Source organism: Asterias rubens, chromosome 6 (genome assembly GCF_902459465.1).
Source record: "Asterias rubens chromosome 6, eAstRub1.3, whole genome shotgun sequence".
Lineage (NCBI taxonomy): Eukaryota > Metazoa > Echinodermata > Asteroidea > Forcipulatida > Asteriidae > Asterias > Asterias rubens.
In genome coordinates, this window is record NC_047067.1 from 1,344,079 (window position 1) to 1,371,478 (window position 27,400).

Consider the following 27,400-nt stretch of genomic DNA (forward strand, 5'->3'; position numbering starts at 1 on the left):
CAATCATCACGACTAAACCCTGTTTCGTAACGGGGACACTTTGCCTGTTGTATATTGTCACTGTAAACTCCAGTTGTATACTTATTACTTCATGTATCTTGTAATTTCAGATTATTATAGCATTTATTTGACAAACTTAAAACGTTGGTCCCTCGATAAACCCGTAGGCTTCTCAGCGGCTTCTCAGTTAACATGACGTCACCACTATGATGTATCCTGATGATGTAACGATGTAACTGTAATGTAACGATGTTACTATGATGTAACGATGTTACTGTGATGTAACGATGTTACTATGATTAAAAGATTTTACTATAATATGACGATTATATTATGACGTAGACGTAACAATGTTGATGTAGTGATGTTACTATGATTTAAGGATGTTTATGATGTATACGATGTTACTATGGTGTTAGATGTTCTTATGTCTGATGTAAAGATGCTAATATGATGTAAAGATGTTACTAAAATGTAACAATGATACTATGATGTAAAGACGTTACATCGATATAACGATGTGATAAAAGTAAGATAACACGACTGTTGTTTTATGCAGGCACAAACATCCTTAAAACATATCTAAATTATGCATCTTTCATGTATAAGGAAACCAGAGTTGTCTCTCACAAAAACTATTAGATGATTATGCATAATTTGTGGTATATACATGAATATCATTAGGTGTGTGGGCGTGTCTACTGTGCGTTTAAAAAAGGAGGCGGGTGTTTCAAGACAGACTTAGGACGTCCTTGCTTTGCTTTTGTGTACAAAACTAATCGAGACGTCCAAACAATGGAAGAACACAAATAAATCACAGATGGGTTGACAAACATGCGTGTTTTCCTTAAACTTTATATTGACGAATGAGTTTTGGGGGTATTTTGAACATAATATATTTCAGATCATATACATTCTGGTTTATTTATTTACTGCACTGTCGGCCAAGAAGGCCGATCAATATTATTTTTGTTTTAAGTAAGAATTGAGTTTTCAGTTGGAGGTGTCCGTGCCAACACTGTTGTTTGAAGATATGAAAAAAGTATATCTGCCCCCACTTGTTCATTCGTTATGAACAAAACTGAATGTATATTTAACTCAAATGAGATATCCTTTTGGTTCAAATGAGTGAACAAATAAGGCAAGATATGGAAATCTGTCCTCGTTTTCATAAAACAGTTTCCAAAAAAAAAGCTGATCTACTACTGTTGCTTGTCATTACTGACCCCCAAAAAATCATTTTAAAATAGTTTGTGTGAAATCAAGCCAACAGGGAATCACCACGGACTTATTAAGACAATGCTGGATTTATTCAAGTAACATTTACAACTCGCCGTAAAAATCCTCATAAAATTCAGCACTCGTCTCCTACGCTCATTAAGACCCTTACCTGGTTTGATGTCAATGACCTCACGGTCATCAAAGGTCAGTCCGGTTTGATCTTCGTCATCAGTCCGTGGTTAGTGCCGTGTTTCTCATTGATGAGACGGCATCGGCATCAGAGACAACCCCGGCTTGATCATTCCAACCTCGGTATCTTGGAGTAATGTTCGAATCTACGAGATTTTGTTCCAATAACATTATCGAATCCATTATCGAAAACGGGTTTCCTACGGTGGGATGTTAGTTCCTACGAAATCACTCCGTTGTTTTTTCCATAGATCAACAATTTTGGTGTTTTTCTGTAAAATTTTTGCAGCTTTTTTGTGTTACTGTGCACGAAACAGCGCAGCATCAGATAGCAAAACGAAGTGTATTTTCCGTGGTTTGGATGGGCTTTTGTATCAGAATGCTCTTTTGTGTTAAGGTATGCAGGCCCCAGCGATTTAGGTAGTATAATCTATTGTTTTGAGAGAACCAAAGCGAGCCCAATTCCAGAAAAAGCCGTCTGCTTTTGGTATTGGGTTGAAGTTAAAGCGAATTCAATACATTCTGCTGCGTATTTAATGTTGCCTGGTCATTTTGCATTAATGCTGGCCACAAATCAGGTATTTGGCTGCTGTACACGGCGATACCTGCTTGAAATGTAATGAACTACTTCGAACTAGAATTTATTTTTAGTCCCCGTGGAAATTACAAAGCTGAAATGAAAACAGCCGGTAGTTCATTTCATTTCATCAATGGTTTATTATCGAAATTTACAAATCGCGGCATCAGTCGAATTGCAAAAAAATTTAACATAACAGTAAAAAAATTCACAATTGCAATGAAAAAACAACAATAACTTTAAACAAAACACAACAAAACATTTGAAATTTGGTCGATGGTTCAAGCATGGAGGAAGAAAATAGAATATATTTTCTTCCTCCATGGTTCAAGTTTAGAAATGCAATTTGGGTGCCAAAGACAAAGATTTACATGACTTTCTGTAAAACCAATTGTCACTTTATGCAAAACATTACAATTTTTAAGATAATCAAAAGATGGTATCACAATGGTTTTCGGATGAGTGCATTTAACAATGTAGTTTTCAAACACAATTTTTGCTGTTAAAATGTGACTGTAAATTATGCTACAAGAGTCTCGAAGACAGTACTAGAAAAACTGGGGTGCTAAAATTAACACCATGGGTTTTGTCACATTCCCAATATAATTATTCATGGTTTCACTGCAACACAGCGTCTAAAAGCCGAAATGTACAGTTTACAAAAGAGTCATTAAAAATATTACATATTATATTAAATGAAAAGAATAAAATATGAAATATATAAACACACAGACAACAAATTGGTGACAGTAAAACATTAAAAAGGGCAGAAAAATATTTTTGTTTTGGCAGAAATCAGTGTTACTTAAGCACCCTAATTGATTTTTTTTTCTATTTGTGACAATACCTATGGTAACTTTTGTTCTTTCTTTTGCCAACATTTTTTTGTTTTTTATTTTTATTTTTACTTTTACACAGAACTGTTTTACCAAACTCCTAACAGCTAGTTGCAACTCTAGAAAACTGTTCGCTTATAAAAGGTGAACCTAGACTTCCAGTTTAAATCTTAGGTAGGCCTACAGGTTTTATCAGTGACTGGACGTAGGTGTTTTTGGCAAGATACTTTGCCAGGGAAAGGAAACACTATTGAAAGAAGGGGGCTGACTAACTCCCCGCTTTCCCGGACTAACTCCCCGCTTTCCCGGACTAACTCCCCGCTTTCCCGGACTAACTTCCACGCTCTCCCGGACTAACTCCCCGCTTTCCCGGACTAACTCGCCGCTTTCCCGGACTAACTCCCCGCTTTCCCGGACTAACTCCCCGCGTTCCCGGACTAACTCCACACTTTCTCGTACCGCCCATTTGGACCAAAATAGTGCCCCAAAGATAGTGACTTGGGGATCATTGATTCTTGGGGGAGATGAGGGCAGGAAAGAGGGGAGTGTGGGAGTGTGAGAGAGCAACGGATGTGAGGTGGGATTGCGCCTCTTAGTCGTAGTCTTTAGCGCAACCCCCTAAACTTGTTCAGGTTATGAATTTATTCACCTCTGGATTAAGGAAGTTATTGTGTAACTTCTTTCAACTGCTTTAGACTTTGGGTGTTTTTTTAAGGGATGTACACATTTGGTGCTCGATGTGGCAAGGTACGCATCCCTCCTTCTCTTGTATGTGTTCTGTGAATCTTGGGGGTTCTCTTTGAGGATATTAAGAGGGTGCTTCTGTTCAAGAGGAAAAGAGTGTACTCAAGTTGGGAACATTTGGGGGACACCCTCTGGCACCTATCGGGCATGGTGTTCGCCCACCCTTCTGTTTTCTCTTCCAACACATTAATTTTCTGCTGCCACAAGAAATGTACAATAAAGAAAATGAGATGACGAAAAAGAAATTTGTTCAGACAAGGCAAGATGGGTCAATAAAATGAGGCTAACTTATGCTAATATCTCATCAAACTCTCAGACAAATTATATTTCATAAATAAAACAAAACCACGACACGATGATGCTAGAATCTAAAAGAACCATGTTTTGTAACTCCGTCCGCGAGGAGAGTTTTCCCAGAGGCCAAGTGCTTGAAGCCGCCGATGTATCGCTCCGATTGCCCGGGGACTGAATCCTTCGACACCTTGGCTGCTACATCAATGCCACCTAACGCAACCCTCGCGTCCACTGGGCTGTCACACTCCACACTCTAAAATGGAACAAGCATTCTTTATTATTCATGCTGACGCTTTAACACCGCTTCATTAGTTCATAACTTGAGTTCCTAGTTACTCACCCATCATGTTTTTATTATCATATCGTGATACAGTTACGAGCTTGCAACAATAATGCATAATGGGGCATGTATCATGGTGCGTGGGGCAATCACTTCGGAGGAAATCTCCCGGTACTTCTTTCTCGACTGCTGTTGGAGATAAACTGATGCACAGATTGAAGATGGTCATGGATGGCTGGATCTTGAAGACTGTATATGCCTTACAGGTGTACCACCTCCTTACCTCATGGTAAGGGGATGGTGAGGAAGGATCCATGTTTCTTTAAGATCGGGCACTTTTCTAAGCTTTTAAAAAAGGGGAATTTAGAAAAAAATTACGTTTTTTTTTTTTTTAACATCCGGGATCCGACCAACATGAAACAAGAAAACACTTCAAGAAGCAACAAATTCGTGTTCAATTTATTGATTACATTAATTTATTAATTAAAATAAACACCAAGCTAGCAAACATGCTCATGATTTACCAAGGCCCAATTTCAACAAGCTGTTAAGCAGAAAATACTGTTAAGCAAAATGATTCGCTCTATGTATATTTGGCTGGTAAACCCTTTTTTAAAGCAAATTGGTTGTGTGCCCCCAGTGCCCAGTTTTATAGCTGAAGCAGATAACAACGCTAAGCCTATTTCTTTGCTAACAAAAATAGATCTGGAAACCAGTGGTGAACTTTATGCAATTTAGGCTGGTACCATTAGCCAAGCAAGTTTTTTTCTGTGCTAAGCAAGTTTATATGCTTACAGGCTTAATTAATCTAGCCCTGGTCGCTACTTTAGGGCCATACCAGAGTTACGACGAGATCACTGCTGCATGACTAGTCACATCAGTAACCGAAGTTGCTCTATTTCAGTTCGACCTCCCAGCATCATTTTACAAAACCCCATTCTTGAGATGTTTGATTGCCGTATATGGACGGCATGAATCTGACCCGATTAACCATGTACATCATCACGTGAGACAACTCGTCCTCCTTCGTGTCTATGGCATTCTATATGACAACACGCTCCTATCATCTGATGGCTGGGCATGATGCCATGGAGGGTCACACCTTCCCCCTACCCAGGGGAGGCATTAACCAGGATCGTCAACGCTAACTAGAGTTCCGATAGTTTATCTTGAGTGTTCACATCGCATCACCTCGGAACTTCAAAGGGGGAAATATCCAATGTTGGTTTGTAATATACTAGCATCAAAACCATGGAGAGTCAGAAAGACACAGTAGGAGCGTGAAGGAAGTTTCTAGCGGAAAGCTCACTGATTATCAAGTTTATCCAGGGCTACATTTCACAGAGCTTCTTAAGCACATTAAGTGGCTAAGCACAAATTAATTATGCTTGTAAAATAAGGTTGCAAGCCAGCTTTACATACCATGTCACACGTACAATTTATAACTGGTATCCTGCTCCTGTTTTTTTTAGCTGAACATTGTTGAGCAATATTTCATGCTAAAGCAGCTCTATGAAATTGGAGCCAGGGCCTAATTCCATAGCTGCTTAAGCATGAATTCATCTTCCTCGGAACATCATACAATTTTCTTCAGTAGCCAACTTTCAAACTTCACATAAAACTTACCCTTTTTTGATATATTTGCTGTACGTTGCTCTTTGAGCAACGACCTTTTGGATTGGCGCATTGTCAGTTGAAAATTTGATTGATTGATTGACTGATTTTCATCTCAAATTTAAGGAGATCATATAGAAATGCAAGGCATTGAAATATTACCATCTTATTTTTTCTTAAACTATAATATTTAGATTCTCGTTACATGCGAATTCACTACTCTGTTGGTGGTACGACGTCTTCACTGAAATGTACCGAAATTGCACAAAGTGTTCATTTTTGTGTGTAATCAACCATATACATTTGTTTGAAATAACAAAAATGTGAACATTTGGGCTTAATTTGTTGTATGAGTCGGGAGAAAATAATGAAAAAGGCATACCATAAACAATTTTCAGCATGTAAACAGCATGTCTTCAATTTCGGTTGTAACAACTGAAATCAGCTGTAGCGATTTTTGTTTTGTTTGGGTTAGGGGGTTAATATCCAATCAAGTTTTAATTAATAATAATAAAGAATTATCAATATGTTTATGGGTGCATGGGGGCATAGACATAATTATGTGTTATGACAACTACAGATGACTTTGTCCCTATAGTTTCAATCGTTTGGAGCGAATTTCAGTCTAAAACATTTAGAGAATAATGTAACGATTCGTTGATGCTTTTTGTCTATGTCATTTAGGAACAAGAGGGGGGCAAGAGATCTGATGGGGAAGGGGGGGGGGGGCTCTCAATGCATTTGAGACAATCAAGATAATAACAGAACCAAAACCACTTTTAATTGTCAGTTCATACACCAACACAAACAATTGTGTAAATTAATGTTAACTTGAATTAACCCTCTTTTGTTTGTACTTACACTGTTAACCAACATCTCCCTTCCTTTTTTTACACACTTTCCAACTTTCTGTTGTTTGCATCCCTGTTGAAACATGTTGTTCTTTCCTTTGGCCCTGTAGTTGAGAACCTCCCAAAGATAATTAATTACATCGACCTTTCGTGTTTCCTTTTCTGTTTTCTTCTCGGTCTCCGTAAGGAAGTGAATAATATGAAATCACACAAACCGAGGACTTATTTTGTTCACCAATTGTTTGGACTTTTCTCTGTTGTTCCCATTGTACACGAAAGCAAGGCGAGGACGTCCCTAAATCCTTTTTGTTGTAGTCTTCGGTTTCAACGAGTAGACACACCAACAAATAAAAATTGAGCAAAACACCAGAAGATGTACACTATAAGACAATCAGTTTATTGAACATTTATATTAATAGTGTAGCCCCACACTCTATAGTCATGGTAATTATACACTCTTACATTTAAATATATACAGACCCGTGGGGACAGGCTCATCATATGTGCACTGGTATAGTATTTCTCATTATTAAAAAATAATAATAATAATAATAGTAATAAAATTTTAACCAAAAAAGGAAAACAGAAATTTAAACAAAATTTAAGACAGAGTTGACAGAAATGAAAAGCTTACAACGTCTTCTAAGACCACGTGTAAGCGAGTCAAATACAAGACACATCTAATAGAGCTATTATTGTGACGTCATTTAAAAAAAAGGCAAATGACAGACATTGGTTGAATACCCATACAGTTACATAATAGTAATAGTGTGATAAGTAAAACAATATTAAGAGACATTATAATAAAAAGGATTTTGAATACGTTGTTCCACAAGTCGTGTACCTTGCACACGAGGGCTCCATCCTAAACGTGGTCCACGTGTGCAAAATTAACACCAATCTCCTTTAATCAAAAGGGTCCTGACTATTTCACCCACCCACCCTTGGTTTTGGGTTTTACAGGACGAAGTGAGAATTACAAGTCTTGGATTGCTGTAAACTTTCCTATATTAAAGAGAGATTTATATATCTTAATTAATATATATATGACAGTTTGTTTTTCCTTCTAAATTGATACAAGCAGTTTGCTGTAGCCCCCAATAAAATATTTGCTTCGGTTTTTATTTTATTTAAGTCCTATGTTTTAGTCTGTAACAAATTTCAAACCACTACAATCTGACACTCTTCGGAAGAAAGAAATTAATTTTGTCCTTGTTTTTAAACGGGGCAATCATTCCAACCTTAAAAATCCAAATCACTCATGTTTTAAAATTCCAAATTAAAAATGACCGAACCACCTCAGTATGTATAGGGAAATCTTTGTTCGGTTTTCCTGAAACTGTGATGAACTGCAAACCCAAACCAACCATTATTTAGTCAGGACGTCGTCATTTCAGCAGAGTCAATGGATTGTGGAAATTTGCCGCATGGACTCACATGGATTCACGCCAATAATATGGTCAGTGATTCCATTTTGTCTGAAAGTGAAAATAATTTGTTGCTTTTTATAGCGTAAACTTTATAGAGCGATTGGTGTTGGGCTTAAGATATTCTGTCAAACAACATTATCCGGTTGGTCAACTCAACATTTTAACCATGGGGTTGACAATGTTCGGTTGTTTCAACACAAGAGGGCGTGGATGATGTGCAAGGAACTTCACCCAAAAGTCACACCCGAGTTTTATTACAAAGTACTTGGTGTACGTTGTGTATCGGGAGGGGCAACATTCACAGTATGATCAGTTTCTAGAATTGTCAAACTCAGTTATAACATTTGAAATATATTATAAGAATTTTGTTTTATTTTAAATTTATATACAATTTCACCCTGTTTTCCGTTAAGTTATACCATTCAGTGATAAGACTCGACATCGGTTTATGCGTATTTTACAAAAAGTAAAATGGAAGTTCATATGACGACGCTTGAGTCCTGTGAAACTGGCGCCTGGCGATGTATGTTTGTGATGTGTGTTCCCTTACTAACTTTCAATTACGGGAACTATACACTATTTACTTAATGAAAGACGTCCAGTATACAAGTTGAACTCACCACGCCTATGAGATTTTTGTAAGACCGTTTGAATCAAAATCAATGAACTTATTTTGCAAATTTCTCTCTGATGGAAAACAACTTTCCTTTTGTACAGGCAAAACCTTGATTGAATCTTTGTGAAGAGAGTGTTGCTATGTGAGCTAAGTGTCAATAATTTGTACCTAATTAGTCATTGGATAGCTCTCGACATCTTGCATTTGCCATGCGTCACCCAACTACCCACCATTTTACGGCAAAACTCGGTAAGTCCCTCGCATCATTAAACTTGCAACATGGAAACGAAATATGACGAATCAACAACGATACTATGATAATTTAAGAGTTTGCTATAAAGCACCATTTACTGAGTAGCTTAGCTTATTTCCATCAAACGGTCAAGGAGCAATCGATACTTTGAGTAGGCTTAACCTACTGCAAATTGCTAACCATGTTGCAAGAATAAAACAACGTGAGGCAGACATTCAAAGTTTGCCGTTTCAGAATTACAAAATACTAACATTATTATTTACTTCAGACATACTGAATTTAAACGTATGTGGAATACTCATGTAATAACAGCAAATAACCATAAACCTTTTTACTTAGTAAAATTTGAGATATAGCTTAACAATAAGAAATAAATAAAGCAACAAATAGGCAGGTGTACAATACAAATGTGTTACGAAACAGATTATGAGAGTCGCACCATTTTTGATTGACCATTAAATGCATTGATGAAGTTATAAATAAGTGGCAATGTGTTGAGATCATTCTTGGACACCAAAGCTTTTTAGCCAAATGGATCCGAAAAAGTGCTCGATTTGCTTCTGTGTAAAACCAATACGGACGTCCTTTAAACAATCCAAACAATAGGAAAAACAAAATGTGTATGCGTTTGCATCATGGAGTGAATACGAACTATTTCATCGCTCAAAAATTATATTTTTTTGGGTGCGTGAAATTAGGATGAGGTAGAGATACCTATAAAGCTACTATTTATACAAAAATTGTACCCAAAAAGAAAGAAATACGAGTACAAGTTACATCTATTGTTGCACTTAAAGAATATTCCAACACACGCGTTCACAAGTATAAATTGTCCACCTTTTTATCTGAAGATTAGAATACGCAGACTTGTTCTTTGTTTATTTATTTGCTTATTTGTTTATTTAATGTTTATTTAGGGTTTATTCAAACGTAGTCCCACATCTGGCAGGAAATACTGTATGTTACAGCGCCGAGAGCGTCACTGGGTGACGAACATGTGCCCTATATAAGAAGCCACAATTATTATTATTATTATTATTATTATTATTATTATTATTATTATTGATATATATTTTGTTGTTACGAACTATCATCTTTTTAGATTCGTCAAAACTTCGCAGTGGTATCAACAACAATGATTATGTTTGAGAATTGTACTGGCTTTGATAATGAGTCCAGATTTGGTCCATGGTTTTAGTAGATTTTTGCTTTTGGGGGCATAAGACATTTAATTAGATGCGCTTTTTAGTGTATTTTATTTTATATCCCAATAAATAACAGGTTGAGATGATACTGAATAGTTCGCCATAAAAATCAGAGTAAAAATAATTATCAAAACAGTTGATTATTTTTCATTAAAAAGTTGACGTAATTTATCATAAAGATGGACGACGCAGCGTTTTTGAGAGCAGTATCACGTTGGCTTTTTCAAAAACTTAATTCAGAACATATGTCTACTTCTTTTGTTAACAATGACGACCAAACGTACCTATAATTTAATTTTACTATTTCTAATAAATTCTTAACAATACATCGGCTTCAAATGACCAGACAATACAGTTGTGATTGGTTTTTGCGTTCACTTACAGCGAACGAGGGCATTATATTAACTTTAAGGAGTGGCAAGTTTTAAAATTCCATCAAAATGAAAAATCATTTCAGACTTTGTCCGAATTTATAATGGGAGTAGACTTGTTGCCTAGAACATACAGCCCGTGTTATTATTTACATTGTCATTTATACACACACATTAGTCCTTAAATTACTTGCTGTAGTTAATTGTGACAGGAAAATACACACTTGATTGAAGGTAAGGTACAGTATTGGTTTGTGAAGTCAAACTGGCCTCGTACAGTGAATCTTTACAAGTGAAGAAACCAAGTTTTCCATCAAATTTTTCAAAATACTCTCCTTGGTTGGAAAGTAACCACACTTGTAACATATTTTATACAACTGAGGTTGATAATGTCCACTGGGTTCAAATATATACACATGATAATGTTGTTGCTTCTTACTCGCAAACCTATTGTCTTTGAATCGCCAAAGGAACACCAATTGCAAGAAAACACTCGGTGTGTTAGGCACCTAAATTCGAACCCCAAAATCCAGTCACAAGCCATAAATAAGTTGAATGAACAACATCGAGTATGCATCGAAAATAGATTGCTTTAAAGGTCTAAATTGGGCCTTGCCTTAAAATTGTAATCTTGGCAGTTTTCTAGCGTTGATATTTGAATTGATGAAACTCGTACATAAACCGACACTGTACAGTACCTTTGATGCTTACGTGTTACAATATTGTGGAATACTCATTATTAACAAAACTACATTTCAGGTTTTTATTTTAACGAGACTTTGCGTCACACGAGATTTTGAATACATCTAGATTTTATGTGAATATAAAAAGGTGGTGATGTTTTATTTTATCTGCGTTTCTCATTTTGTCTAAGATGTAATCATCTTTACCTCTGTGTGTTGCTGTCTGCTTGACGAGGACACACTGTTCTTAAGAGGGACCGGGGATGTGTTCCCTTCACTGCCGAGCTCGCACGGGGAACTTTCGGACTCGCTCCCGCTGATTACAGGCGTTACGGGTTTCTTTGATGACGAAGAGCTAGTGTTATTATTTGTATTACTGCTACCACTGGTGGTGCTACTACTGGTGGAAGTGGTGTTACCAGTGTGAGTTTTAACATGTTTGCTAAGATGATCACTTCTCATGAATCTCTTGTTGCACGTTGGGCAGGCAAACCGTTTCTCACCAGTATGTGTGCGTAGATGTCGCTGTAACTCGTCCGATCTTGTGAATCTCTTCCCGCAGAACAACCAGTTACAGACAAACGGTCGCTCACCGGTGTGCCATCTTAGATGGGCCTTGAGGTGTGAGGTCTTCCCGTAGACTTTACCACACCCTGGGATGTGACAACTATGAACGTTCTTCTTGCGTGTGGGTTGACCAGCCGCGGCAAGTCGCTCATTCTCCTGACAATTTGGACAGTCACATGTCGCACGGCCTGTGTACCGTCTATTTGCTCGAGACGACAGCGACAATCCGCTGAAGCCGTTGGGTGTGAGGAACGGGGATCGCATCTGCGATAAACTCATGAGGTCACAGCCTGGTGGAACTAATGACCCTAGACTGTCATGACTGAAGAGGGGAGGTGCCGGCATGAATGGGTTACCACTAGGGGAACTGAATACAGGGTGTGCCGCGTTTAGTGCCGCACACTCGGCGGCATAGCTCGAGTATTTAGGTAGCTGTGAGCTCAATGCCACGGCGGTGCTAGGGTGTAGATCCAACCAACTCGACCCTCCACGTAACTCCCACCAGCTCAGGGCGGATGCCGTGTTTGAGTCCCGGGCAATACTTGCAGCCGCCGCACTAGACGCCTTTAACCACGAGTCGTAAGGGTGTGGACACACCGGCATACCAGGGCATACATTCATTAAATGATCAGCAGTTGTCCCATGTAGTTTGTGTATGATAGCAGGTTGGGAAGCGGAATCTGTTGAAGTCCATGGTATGCTGGATTTGAGGGAAGTCCTCCCGTGCATGAGCATCTCGTTGTAGGCCGCAGCAGCGGCCGTGGAGCTGGTCAGAGATGAGTTGTGTAATGCCACTGCCGACGAGATACTGTAAGGGGTGAACCCGTTAGATGAAGCTGACACAATCGGCATCCTTGAATCGGTTAGGGCTGTGGGGAGGTCTGACATGGAGGATGTCTTCTTGATGAAGGGGTGAAAGCCTTTGGCTTTGGGTGTGGTGACGTCGTTGAGGGACGGGGGCGGGGTTTTTATACCAATCTTATTACAAGTAGCAGCTAGCATGGCCAGGGGTGTCGTTCCAAGACGTGACTGATCCTATATGAAAAAAATGAGAAAAACAAAATATACATGTAATCAGTATTCAATAAACAATATTTGTTGTGTTTTCCAATGAGCACCAGTAAAAGTGCACTTCAACACCAACAAGATAACAGACAGTTACTCCAACAAGCAAATCTATAATCGAATCAACAGTATAAAAAGAAAAAAAAAGTAAAAGAAAACGAAACTCATGCTGTGCCCAGACACATGGTTCCATTGACATCCTTCCTAACTCAAACTGATTTTCATCATTCCAAGAATGGTTCCGTTTTTTAAAGAGTCCCGACAAGAATTCACTGGACCGCGGCATCTCTAAAACTGCGCACCATCAAAATGCCAAAGACAAGTCTTTCAAAATTGGTCGAAGCATTTTTTTTATTTTCTTCGATCCTCGCCATCCCCTAAAAAACCAAGTCGCAACAAAATCCCCAGAATCTCTCATCATTGGACAATAAACCTACAGAGGAAGCAGTCATCAGTAGCCGGCGACTGTTGCCGATGTTTCTGTCATCATGTCCCGTTGCTGACTAGAGAGAAGAAGAGCAGGACCTCAGCGGATGTTGCCACACGGTCACTTCACCTCCGTAGCACGAGTCGTCGTAATAACGGGATAGTGCCTCGCTTATCCACGCCTCCACCACATCCCAGAACCCTAACCCTATAGTAGTTGGATTGCTCATACGGTGTGTAGCCACGGACAGACGGGGTTATGACTTGCCAGCAAAGTGACCGCACTGCACTGATTAAGGCCCTAGTGAACATTAATCAATATATCCCATATAGAGCAGTGTGTGACACTATACCCACGGAAGCATAGAGCACTTAATATATGCACGCTGCTTTTTTCTACGTAGGCAACCATAGGTGTCGCATCTGCGCTTTTCATTGGCCAGTGCATCATGTGACGTCATTTTTGTTTCGTCTGATAAGTTGAGAAAGATTAAAAATCATTAATTTTTAGAAGAATGCGGGGATTGAAGAAAACGGTCTGGGGGATTGGATTATCATTTTCTTTTTATAATAAAAAATGCATAAACATGCGGTGGGGTAAATTAGTAATCAATGCGTGTTAAATCCGTGCTAGCCAATGGTTTGATTATGTAATTGTCGAGTCGCTGGAGCAAACAGGTCATGTCACCCAGTGACCCGCCTGGGATTTCTAAATCGATCTCACACACCTTTAACACAGGAACACAAGCACACCGACAATCGGTAATCGTTTAAGCAAGAAGTTAAATTGCTGTAAAATTCCAGGAAGAACAAAAACTGAAAGTTTATCGATCCTGTGGAGTGGATGCTCACAGTCAACTCAGGTCATGTTTCGGCTGACTCCTCTAGTCACCAGAGCTTCATGGGTTCACAGGGAGAGACGGGAGAGAACAAACGGACTCAGTGGATCGGAACAGCCACCATTGTCAACAAGAATAGCCTCTGATTTACCCTGTTTTGGTATTTACTAGTCGCGGGAGGGAGGGAGGGATATTTTGGAGGCTGCCGTCTGGTGTAGTCATAATGCCCGGTTAACCAGCAGCGGATTATTGTCCACGAGGGGGGGTCATAACTAGTAAGGTCATTGACCGCTAATAGTTTGCAGCTTTGGCCTTTAGATACAGCGCCCCCAGCGGCAGCTGCTCATTTTATCACCTTTGGCGGTCCTCGTTATGGAGATTTTCTTAATGGATAGTACACGCAATTTTGTTTTCTGTACATCAAAATTGCTGTTGTCGTGGTGCTTTTCAATTGGGAAATTTTGTTTCTCTGAATCAATTAAAAAAAGGGAAATCTTAAACCAAATCAGGACTTTTTTTTCTGTTCAATTAAATTGCCCATCCCAAAGTGCTTTTCAATGAGAACATGTTCTTCCTTATCAATTCAAAAAAGTAATTCCTTAAAAAAAATCAGGAAATGTTTGAACTACAGGGGGGAATGCGTACTTGAACACACACATAAAATAGTCATGTACAAAATAACAGTGGAGTTGAACAAAGCCAAAATCCAAACAGGTTTTTTTTACGAATTATAAGTAAGTAGAAACTTAAAGTGCCAAGCTGGTCAAAAGTTAATAACAGCAATATAAATAAATAGTAATGTCGAAATTCACCCAACTGGATCTAAACGCCTTTTGGTAAATTCAATTTCAGTAAATATACAGAGAGTGAGATTATGCTTTGTGTCCACTGAGTTTGTGTCAATACAAGAGGGGGTTAACAAAGAAAAGTTGGACATAATAAATCTACCCCCGGAAAAGCTGGGTTTCGAGCAAAGAAAATCGCTGACGCGGAGTGGTGAGTCCCTGCGTAGCTCAGTCACCACGTACCGTCTATTGCACGGAGTGTGTCTGAGGTAATCTCACTTTAATTATTCCTCTAAGTTAATGTGATCTTGTGGAAAGTATTGCTTGGTTTCAGGTATAGTGTTCTGGGCTTTATTCTTGTGTTTAACGGAGGTTATCACTCGTCAACATTAAGAACTTAAGTAAGGGTATAACATGGAGGGTTACGGCCCCGGTGAAGCCCTCTCGCATTGGAGTACTCCAGACCTCTTCGTTGTGCTTCACACCTATATGTTCCGACACCCCTACCCTAACTCTAACCCTAACCATAACCCTAAACCCTTATGTTTAAATCATAAGGAGATTTTCGGAACATAGGGCTGTCGGAACAGAGGTGTCGGAATATAGAGACGTCGCAAACTATTGGATTAGTAAGTTCCACTGCATTATTTGATTTCACTCATACACTGATGTGTGTAAAGAAGAAAAATTAATTCATGCTGAGAAAAAAACACTGGAAAGGGTCAAAGCTGAAACGTTGCACATTGCTAAAGAGTATCAACCCTTAGTCAGAAATAACCCATAGGACTAGTGCATGTATTATTCAAATCAAACAGTTTTGTTTCCATCCAGTCAATTATTAGCACAGAATTAAATAGTAATCACGTGGTGATCACGCGGTGGGATCTCCAAAAAGAAAAACATGTCTCATCGCTCAAACCATCAAGTAACTACGGAAACTTCCTACACTGTCATTCCCGTCCTGTAAACGTTTTGACTTTTCATGGAATTTGTGGATTCAAATGCCGTTATGATGTTAAAAGAGGAACCTCGTTATTGACTGACATTGACATTTTTTACTTCTTAGTGGAAACGAAAACCACGATGTGTTTGTCACTGTTTGACTAAGGTTTGTTATTACCAAGACGGGGGTCTCTCTCTGTTGGCCAGCAGCGTGCAGAGCAAAAGGTGGGGAACTGTTAACCTCCCACCTCGCCCACACGAGCCTAGCATCTCGAGATTTTCACACTCGCAAACATGACTTATGAACACGTTGGGGTCTTGTCAAGCTTGAAACAGGTTTTCCCGGTCATTTTCGGCAGAAGAAATAGGCTAAGGCTCTGTTACTTTCACACATTTGTATTTAAGCGATTTCGCCTCTCCGGTTGAAACTGTCATTCGAATTCATTTTGAGGCATTCAAATTAAAACTATAACATTATATTCTATTAAACGTGTATAAGGTGTTCTTTTTAGCAAAGTAAAATGGGCTATCAGTTTAGTAGGTAGGCGAAACTAGAGGTTGAATTTGACTGCTGCGAATTTGAATGCAAATAAATTGAATGGTCGTGTGTTTAATCGCATAACGCAAAACAGCAAACTTACACATTACTTGAACTTGAAGGGTTGTATCAAAGAACTTTGGGTTTAGCGCACCTCGAGTGTTGTTGAATAGATAGCAAACAGAGTGTTAAAACAGAGTTATTTTAACACCCTACCATATGGTGTATGTTTTGGTATAATGTGACATCATCCATGGTGTTAATTTAACACCCCAGTTATTGCAATGTACCGAAATTACAAGGATAACTGAAAACAAAGATGTCAATATATTGTCATTAAAAGACGTGATAAGGATACTGTTCTTCGTTGTGAGAATATAAACACAAAGCGATGGTGTACAAATTGTAGCTGGACAAAAGAGGGGCGGGGCTTCCAACTATATATCGGGGAAGAGGTGTGATGTTCAAATAAATTGATTCATAATAATGTGGGAAAACTGTTCATTAAGTAAAACATAATTTGACAATTCAAAATCGGCAAGTGGAGTGCAATGTGTAGTAAATTTTTGATGGCAGTCATACAAACTGAAAATCCGTTTGGTACGTTTGCATCCGGACTAATGTGAGGTCAAACCAAAGAAATATCAATGCTTCCCTTTCCACTTAACGCGTGAGGCAAGAGGTGCCATTAGAAAGTGTAGTCGGCACACCTTCACCTGTAGTGTTGCAAACTGAATATGGAAGCTCAGAACTGGTCTATGAGGCACAAAGATTCAAATTACTTTTTCCACTGTTTCTACGTTAATCAAAAAACAAATAGCATGCAGATTCAAAGGGTTGATGGACTGACAGATTAACAGACGGTGAAAATAACTTCGTGACCGTCATAATCATGCGCACACGTACGGCACGACTTCAACATGTGACTTGAATCTGATTCAAATTGCATTGCAAAGTAGCCGCCAAGAAAAGAAAAACAAACAAGGAAAAACGGACAAAAAATCGACACCCACAGAATGAAAGGCAAGTTGTCTTAACTTTAACCAGGCAATTTAATGCAGCGCGGTGAATTGGAAGTTAATTACATTTTCTTGACGAGTCTCAAATGATTACGGATGCACTAGCGTGTTTATTCTCACCTCTTGAATATCCCCTCTATGGATTTCGTATCACTCCGTCAACCTCCGCTCGCTCCTACAAGAAAACAACCCCAAACCCGTCTTCCCGCCAATTCTTGCCCCGCTACGCCAAATTATACTGTCAAAATACTCAGTTTGTCAGATTTTTCCATAATTCATCGCAGGGAGCTCAATTCCTGCCCGCGTACGCCGGGCCCTTCAAGAAAACAACGGTGGGTTCTTCGACGGCTTTTGGTTGGCACTTGAAAGTGAGTGCACTTACCGCTATTTTCGTAGCCCGGGTTTTGAATGTTCATCACTTGCTCTTTTTTATTATGCGTTGGCAAAAAACTGTTGACCACTTTCCTAGCCACCCTGGGTTTGTACTTGATGTACACTTGATTGGGAAAGGAGGGGGCTGGGATAACTTTAGGCAACCCCGGTTTACTTTACAAGAGTCAACGGGAGTGTTGAAGACGGAGGAAAGAGTTAGAAACAGAGGCAGCAAAGAGACGAAGTCCGGCCGGCCTGTCATCCAAGTTCACCCCTCCATGAAGTCTGTATTATCTATCTTCCCCTCTGTCAAACTGGACGAACCACTACACTCAATGTGGAATAATGCAAGAGTGAAGACGAGTAGGGTTGAAGCCAATACAAAAAGTTATATTAGACTCAAAATACGTCAATACTATAGGACGGGCTATAGCAGGGGGAAACCTCATATAGAAAGGGCCTTCGTGAATGGTGCAGGAATGATAGGTTAATGACCAGAAGATGTCACACTGACATCCCAACCCTACTCTTGTTTTTATTAGAGTCACACAATAAAAATCGCAACACTATTAACAAGGAGACTTGGCGCACTAATCAGAGCAAGGTCAACCAACGAAACTGAGCCACTGGTTTGTTTCAAAGTGCATCTTCAAAATAGGCGTTTACACCCCCAATGCAACCAAATCAGTCTATGAAGACTAGTCCATTTTAAGCAAACTTCAAATTCCCATCCAGAATATTCTTAACAAAATGTTTGTTTTGAATTAAAAAAGACAAAATAAAGGAAGAAAATGGGAAGATACAGTCAAACACTAGCAATTAAGGAGAACCTTCAAACGAGATAGGACTACCAGCGGTCATACAAGTGACGTGCAAACTTCACACGCAATAAAACGTCGGGTTTGTCAGTCGGTGATAAATTAGATAAATTAATTAACTTAGTCAATTAATCCGTTTGATAACAAAATGCCCTTTAGAAATTTATAACAAATTATTTAATCTTTTAAGTTTTATTAATTGCAATTCGCAAACGTTACAGATTCGCTTTGTTTGACAGAGGCAAATTCTAGGGTATCGACAGCCCATGACGGTCTTGTGTTAAACGTTGACAATGGGCGTAAAGCCGACCATTCGAGCGCTACTTCCGTAAAGGTGCATACCGTCAAATGGTCATCCTGGCCCCACCGCCCAACTACGGCGACCCGCTCGAGTAGAAAAGCTAATAGTTATACGGTGCTACCGCGGGAAAATAATGTATAATTACTACGGCTTGGTCGGGTAGGGTTTTAAGATGGATGGAGTGTTCTAAGTGGTTTATAAAGGATCGGAGGTAATTACACGTCAGGTAGGGCTTGGTAAATCGTTCCTGGCACATGGAATTGATGGTGTTGAATTGCTAGATTATTAAATGCAACATGTCGAGTGCGTAGAAATGAACGCTTGCCTTTTTAGAAGCCGTCATTTTATGGAGAAGAAAATGATATTAAGTTGCTCATTCTAAGAAAAACAAAAATAGGCTTCGCTCGAATTTGTGCTTTTTGTTTCTCTTACTCGCCAATCAAAATGGTAAACCATATATTTGGTCTTTGTAAAAATAAAATACCTGCTAAAAGTTGAATAAAATTATGTCTAACATCAAATACTATGTGACACTTTTTTTACTTATTTTTTATTTTTACAAATATTTTCTGTAAAAAAAAATACCTGCTAAAAGTTGAATAAAATTATGTCTAACATCAAATACTATGTGACACTTTTGTTACTTATTTTTTATTTTTACAAATATTTTCTGTATATAAAATGGACGGGTATGGCAATTGTTTTTAAACAAATATTCCCTTTCCCTGTTTTTGATGTTCAAATAAACACAGAATTGAAAGAAACAATGGTACTGATATTCGATTGTTTACAACTATTCGAGTTAACTCAAACTGTCGTCAAAATCGTATTCTCGTTTTCGTTTGACGTGTCAAAAAGCACAGTTCGTAACACAACCCCTATCATGACATCGCTCGCCTAAATCATAACTTGAGCGTAATTCAATTATGGAACCCTGAGTCGATGACGATATCACAGCCGCGACATCGATAGATCAGTCAGCCGATACCCAACGCAAATCGTTAAATCTCGTGACTTCTCATCTAGTACGGTCAAGCGAGAGATTCCCCACAGTGGGGGGGGGGGGGGGGGGTCGCTCATGCAAGGTAGTCAAGAAGATCACAGTGATCTTCTTTGATTGACAGTTTCTACCCATTCTCTTCTGTAGACGTTTCACCACATGTCCTGGTACAAGATTTGTGACAAGACGGAGACTGACAAAAAAGAAATTGCGGTTGCTTTAACGGTTTGTTTTCTAAGTCAAACATCAGAAGATTCTGTGAGCAGCTACATCCCCGCCGGCCTAAGAAAACTCGGGTTTAGGGAATAATCGTATCTACGGATCTCTGGTCTCTCTAGGATTGGGAACCAGCGGGCGCAGGGGAGTATAGCCTGCTAGATGATGAGAAGGGCGAGTTCCGAAGCTCTTTTCACCCTTTTGTAACCGCTCCGAGCTAGGATGATGGTTCCGGCAGCCCAACTCGTCTTGTTTTACACGGCGGGGTTTTACGGAGAAGTATTGGGTTTTACAGAAGATTAGCTGCGCGGACCTTGTTTATCAATGTAGAACTTCAAGATGACTGGCCCTGGCTTTATACAGTATAGGGTGTGTAATACTCGGGTTGAATTCTGGAAACGAATGGCGTCTTCTTGAAACAAAGCCACAACTAAAAATTAGCTATGTTCATTTTTTTATCTTGAATGAGTGATTTCTAGCAGCTCGTTACTAAAATATTGCTTTAAAATATGTTGCTGGTTAAACTGTGACAATTTGCACTAGACACAAACTTTCACATTAATAAATTATTATGCTAATTATACGCAAATGCTTATAAGCATATACAATTTAAATGGCCAACCACACCACGTACATCACATACGTAGGTAAGTGTTGTATTAACCCAAAATAGGGTCTTAGGCAAAAGTGAAAATCGTCCGATAATGGACAAATTGGTACTATGAACAAAAAGCCTATATATAGGGTTAAAAGCCGTGTAAGTTAATTACTGATTAATTAAGCAAATTAAAGATAACTTTATGTAGCCTAACTGGTCCAGCATACACTTTTGTGTTCCTTTTTTTTTTTTTGGGGGGGGGGGGCAGGTACGTAGAACACCTGCACGTCGGGTGACAATTAATCAGTCTTGTTTCCAATCCCTTGCTTTGTAATATCTCATTATTTCAAAGCTTTCATGATAAGCTGACTATTGTTGAAATTAAGATCCACCCTCCATGCAGTATTAGTTATTATAGCTCCAACATTATTACCAGGATTTGTTCCTGTGTGATTTAGCGTCTGGAATTAATACTGATTATTCTATTGATAAATTTGGGGGGGGGGGGTGTTCCATCACCATATTGACGCTTCTTCATTCTCATGGTTTTCGGTAATTATGATATATGGGTTCTTTGTTATGCTTCGACATCTTGTCTGGAATAAGTTTTTTTTCTTGGTTTGTTTTCCTTCTTAGTACCAACGTGTGGGGAATTGCCAAAATGTCAGACCGGGTTCCAACTGCAATGCCCGCCCGAAGCCATACTCTTGAGTAACTCAAACCCAATAGCCCTTCGCAGGGCCTCAGTATCCCCGAGCCATATCCCGCCGGATTTGTTGCAATAATCGCCCATCGAGAAAAGAGCCTGTCCCCTGATCAAAACGGCACTAGCCAACGCAGCAAGAAAATGCCAATTTTGCGAGCAAATAATAAACCCACGGTACAAAAAAAAACAGCACAGCATCAGCAGCGCTCCTTTTTTTCAGTCCCAAGCAATCGTTGTTGAGCACAGTGGCAAAGTAGGAAATCCGCCAAATAACCCGCAGGGCAATACGAATAAAATTGTAACTATACAAGTTGGCTACACGGCCCGTACGGTATTGGCACTAACGGAAACAGAGCCTAATACACCCACCTAGGTACGGTACACATTACGACCGCACAACGGTCGCAAGCGAGGCTACGACACCGCGGGGCATAACGTACAGTGCGCGGTGCAGTTATGCCCCGAGCGTTGTGTCACAGTGACAGCCAGTCGCGGTGCTATCAGGCGATGAAGTCAGGGCTACACATACCCGAGGTCTTTGACCATCATTGTTCAAAGCAGGCGCTAATTATGATACCCTATATCTACCTCATTGCTCTAGGATTCATTTCAAAGTTGGTTGTTTTTTATCTCCCCTTTTCTCGATCTCTCTCAATTCGCGACAGCCTCTTTGGAGGGAAGTAATTTCCCCATAATTACACCTTGGTAACTACCGGTAATACAATGGAATATTCCAACCACTATGTGAGCAACAAAGTAGAAACCACATGTGTACAACACATATCATAACAACATTCAATGTATACAGATGTTTTGAGGCATTGCATGGTGAGGTATCAATGAACATGTACATGTATGTTCGATGTGTTACGCCATCTGTACAAAGTTAAGAGTTTGCGAGAGTTCCAACAGATGTGTTCAAATTTGTAGATAAATATTTTTAATTTATGGCCCCGTATGAAGTTAGTATTTTCTCGTAAAAGGTGATTAAACAACAACATTTTTTTTGGTATACGATTTTGTTTTGCGTTGATAAGACCCGTTTATTTAATTGGAGAAATCTGGGAAAGGTTTTTAAAGTTTGGGAACTTATAATTCTTTAACATTAGCATTTCAGATGAACAATTTTTTATTTACACGTATAAAAAGTGATAAAATATGAAACTTAGAGACAATAATTACTATCGTGAAGCAAGTTATTAGAGCGTCGCTTAACGGTCGACAATAAGTGAATGTTGCAGCCACACTCTCTCAAGATAAAACAAAACAATTTGAGCAGCGATTTTATGTGTAGAATTTAATGGTTTCTAAACTTAATGGCGTAACACATCGAATACACAATGATACCTCACCATGTATAATGCCTCGAAATACGATAGATATAGATCAGATATAAAAAAAAAAGACTTCCACAAATCTAGTATTAATTTTTTCTTTAAATAAGAATGAAATTTAATAATTCAAATGCGAAAACTTATAAAGGAAATAGCAAGATTGTGAGACAGAATCTACTGTGAAGAAGATCAGCCTAGCCCGTTTTCGACATCATGTTTCGAGAAAACACCGATTTGAAAAATTACAAAATGTGCCATCGTTAAATTCGACAAAAAGAAACATCAGATTATAAATTAATGTACGATCACATGTGCGATCACGTGCACCAATCACATCAATGAAAAAAATGTAAATCAAAAGTATGCAATAGCGATAGATTGATGGACATGACATGTGGATATGTTAATCACGAAGAATCGGGTAGCCGCAAACAAACCGAAATTTGTTTTAGCTGGCAGTTAAAAAAAACATTGTTCGATGCTGACTGCATTATAAGCCCGTATTATTTTAACGCCAAGAAAAAATATCATGTCATGAAAACCATCTTAACAGCTCGGTGTTTTTGTTGTTTATAAATTATTATTAGAGAACCAGTGAGTTCTTAATAAATTGGTTTATAACACATTAACTATCTGGGTTTCATGCGAGTTTGTAAAGTGACAGAAAAATTGAAAAATGCGCAGGCGATTTTAGTCCATCGCTACAAAGAGAAAACGCGCGCACGAAAAAACAAACAAAGTTCAACGAAATAATATATGAAAATGTTAAATAAACAAATTAACAAATAAATAATAATAGTATACCTGTAAATGGTGGAATATCATTAATCCTTCAAGTTTGGCTTTACAACTGCTGACGTATACACTGCGATCCAAAGCCCAATGTGTCCTTAAGCGAAAATAAAAACCACGCCGCCGAACTAGTACCTCTACCCAAGACTAAAGAGTCCAAAAGTGTGAGGTTCGAACCTTAATTTCCAGTCTTCTTCTCTTCTTCGACTTCTTTTTTTCTTCTGCCATTCAAGGCTGGACTGGGTTTGTCGTCCATTGTGCTGAGATCAATAATAGAGCTGCTTTTGTGTTGCGTCATTATACCTCGTCACTCACTCAGCATGGACCGGAGACAAGGGTGGCGCCCATAACATTTATGCAAATTGCAATATATATATTTATTATCCAGTGCCAAAACACACATCATCCTCCACCTCCCACAATGCATCTTGACCATGCCAAGACTCATCGTATTTACGGGAGTCTGTTGTCCGCTGGCGCGCACTCTCGGGCCGGGCCTTTGGCACTTTCCCGACGGTGGGTAGATTTTCCGATCGGGAGACTCCGCAGACGCCCCTTTGTCAAACCTCACAAAATCACAAAAAAGTGGGGAATTATGTAAATTATGCAAGTATGTCTTAGCCAGCTTTCGCTGATCTCAAGGTCTTTTCCTCCGCCTGAGTTTCTCCCGGCCATTGACCCTAAGATGAGGGTTGCACTGACTACGTCGTAGCGCCTATAGGTACCTCATTGCTCGGGTCATATTCATTCAGGACCGTCTGCACGTATAGTCACCATGCCAAGCACCCAACCTTGGGGGTATAGGCCATTCGTGTGGAAAAGTGCACCGGGCCTATGTCATACAATCAATACAGTAACCTTGGCGTGGACCAACCCATGCCGGCCCAAGCTCTCAGTAAAACCGTCAACATGGTTCATCCAAATTGGGAAGTGGACCGTAACAATACATGTCTTCTCTTGAAACGTCTTGCTCTCTACCAGGTTTCTTAAAGATGTTCCGGATCTTTAAATTGAGAAAGTCTCAACCCCACCCTAAAATATCAAGGGGGTAACCCCATCTACAAATTTCACGGAAGTTATTCAAAATAAAATAAAATAAATCAATTATGGTACAGAGGTATTTTTTGTTAAAAAAAAAAAAAAGAGATACCAGAGGGGGAAAACGCTCAAGGAAACGAATAGTGTGAGCATAAGTTGACATTAATGTCATGTCAATAGTTAAACCCAAAAGATGAAAAGGCATGTCTGTAATTTTTTGTAGACATGAAAACATAGATGTTCACAGATGGACACATAACGTATGGTATATAAAGATGGTCATGATGGAAAACATCCCTTGAAATATGTCTGCGGAGTACTAGAATTGAGTGAAACATTTCGTAGTGATATCGAGTCTAAAATCATGGTTATTAAAACAATAACAAAAATAAAATTATAAAGAGGGTTTTTCAAAAATACTTTGTGACTCTGATGACCGATTGAGCTTAAACTTTCACATGTTATGTCATTTGTTTAATGTGCTGGGTCACATAATGTGCGGGTACTAGTCTTTAACAGGTATCAATGATGTCCTTGTGCGTAAACATAATATGTTAGTATTATCAGTGGCAAGAGGAACAAACAAATCACAAAATGTTGAAGTTGAGAATCACTGCAATACCAATAGGGACAATAGAAACAACATACCAATTTTAACCAGTTTGTGTTATTCTAATTTTTTTTATCAAATAATAAACCACAAGGGAAACTGACTTGGTACATTTTAAAAAGATTTAGGATTGAACAAAGAAAATTTTTTTTTAGAAAAAATGATTTTTTTCTAATTTTTTTGAAGAAAAAAGAAATGAGCCATCAGTAAATGTTGAAATAATTTTCGTAAAAAAAACGATATTTTGGTTTTAAAACCAAATTCTGACTAAAGTGTATAATTCAATCAGTCTGGAAGACACGGTTAATATTAATAACATCTGGTGATCGTCGAAATCCAAAAGTAAAATTTAGTCCGAAACATCATGAGTATGACAGTTTTCCCGCATAATTTTTTTTTTTGCTAAGTAAAACAAGAGAAACGAATCACATACACGTATAACTCACTATCTATAACTTGAAATAATGTCACTCTTATGTACGGTCCACGCATGCCAAAACCAACAAGCTGTACCATCCCCCGAAATGCAACATCTGATAGAATTACAACTCGATCCCAAATCACACACATCACAACTCGCGTTCGTTCCCCCAGCGCCTCAAAAACTCCCAAATGTTGGACATGCACCGTGATTGACACGAGTTGGTCATGGCGCCCGACCGCCTGTCCCCGTCAGGACATCGGCGTAAGAAATGTCCCTTGAGCCCACTCAATGATAGACACATTTCATGGACAACAAATCGGTACGGGACACAATGGTGGTATAGTTGTACAACAAGTTTGACGGAGTCAATAAAGTTGGTGGGTGATGATGGGGTGGATGTTGGTGTTTGTTGGAAGTGGACGTTATGACATCAAGAACACCGGAAACGGTATGTGTTCATTGCGTTCGGGTTCGAACAGATGTTTAGTTTGAATCGCGGTTGAAGAATGCTATGTGCGTTTTTACCCATCGTATACCGATGTGTGTTTTAAAAGCACTCCACCCTCCCAAGTCCAGTGGCAAACAATCCACATGCAGTACTCAGTAGACTGTAGAGGGGTCGACTTCACAAAGAACGTATGACTAGTCCTAACTTAGGACTAGTCGTGGAGGAGATACTAAACACTTGAAGGCAGTGGACACTATTACTCAAAATAATTATTAGCATAAATCCTTACTTGGTAATGAGTAAACGGGAGAGGCTGATAGTATAAAACATTGTGAGAAACGGCTCCCTATGAAGTGAAGTAATGTTCCACGAATTTGATTTCGAGACCTCAAGTTTAGTATTTGAGGTCTCGAAATCAAGCATCTGAAAGCACACAACTTCGTGTGACAAGGGTGTTTTTTTCTTTCATAATTATCTCGCAACTTCGACGACCAATTGAGCTCAAATTTTCACAGATTGTTATTTTCTGCATATGTTGAGATACACCAAGTGAGAAGACTGGTCTTTGACAATTACCAATAGTGTCCAGTGTCTGTAAGGCTAGTACTAATAGGACGAGTTGCAGTTAGGACGAGTAACTACGCGTCCTAACTCAAGATAAGAGCATAGTCTTAACTCTTTGTGAAATCCACCTCAGATGTTTTCCATTATAGAACATCGGAGCTTGCGTTCGAGTAGAATGTTAATTTTGAATCAAAACTGCTATGATTGGTGTAACCATAAGTTAGGGTTCGATGGTTTACTCTTCACTGGTGTTCTTAAACAGAGTTTATTAGATAGCAGAGGGACAACTGAACACTGTTTTATGGTGAATTGACAGCAAACAAATACAAATGTACAAAAGCAAGATACATGGTATCTCCCCGAATGAGAAGATCAAAAAAAAAAAAAAAAAATACCAATAAAACTGCCTGGGCCTACGTCATGAGAGTGACGAAAGGATGACTTTCAATACTAACACATGAATAGACAACCCAATTTTTTCAACGGGTGCATACTGTTTCCCAAGAAAATATAAGCTTTGTGTCAAGTTAAAGAAAAAGAAGGAATTATTATTAATTCTGTGGTTGTCCAAAGAACAAATCTGATCACTTTTGCCTCGTTGGAGAGAAGACATATTGCAGGATGCTTTAATAAATGCATAGTAGTTGTCAAAAACGGAACCGAACGTTTCAATGAAATTTTCATAGATGTATTGCTGCAACAACTTCACTGGAAACTAGGCAAGTTTAATGAATGTTGGATTCCCGGAGGACAGGTGCATTTTTAGGTCCATTTTTACTTCAGAGTAGTAAACTTGTTTTGATCAAAGTGAAAATGGAAGGGTCGGAAAAAGGG

General features: G+C 38.9%; 1 protein-coding gene across 3 annotated transcripts in view; it reads right to left on the reverse strand.

Annotated features, from left to right (window-relative positions):
- Positions 1-9,924: 9,924 nt before the first annotated feature.
- LOC117291962 (transcription factor Sp9-like) overlaps positions 9,925-27,400 on the reverse strand; it is a 28,815-nt gene continuing 11,339 nt past the window's right edge. Inside the window, exons 1-2 of one of the 3 annotated variants that reach the window (XM_033773986.1) lie at positions 13,234-13,363; positions 9,925-12,766 (exon numbers count right to left, since the gene is read on the reverse strand). In XM_033773986.1, coding sequence (XP_033629877.1) covers positions 11,351-12,766; positions 13,234-13,248 — 1,431 coding nt within the window. In that variant the 5' untranslated portion in view covers positions 13,249-13,363 and the 3' untranslated portion in view covers positions 9,925-11,350. Of the gene's footprint in view, positions 12,767-12,960; positions 13,058-13,233; positions 13,364-27,400 lie in introns of those variants that run through there. The other 2 variants (XM_033773987.1, XM_033773988.1) reach the window with 2 other exon arrangements.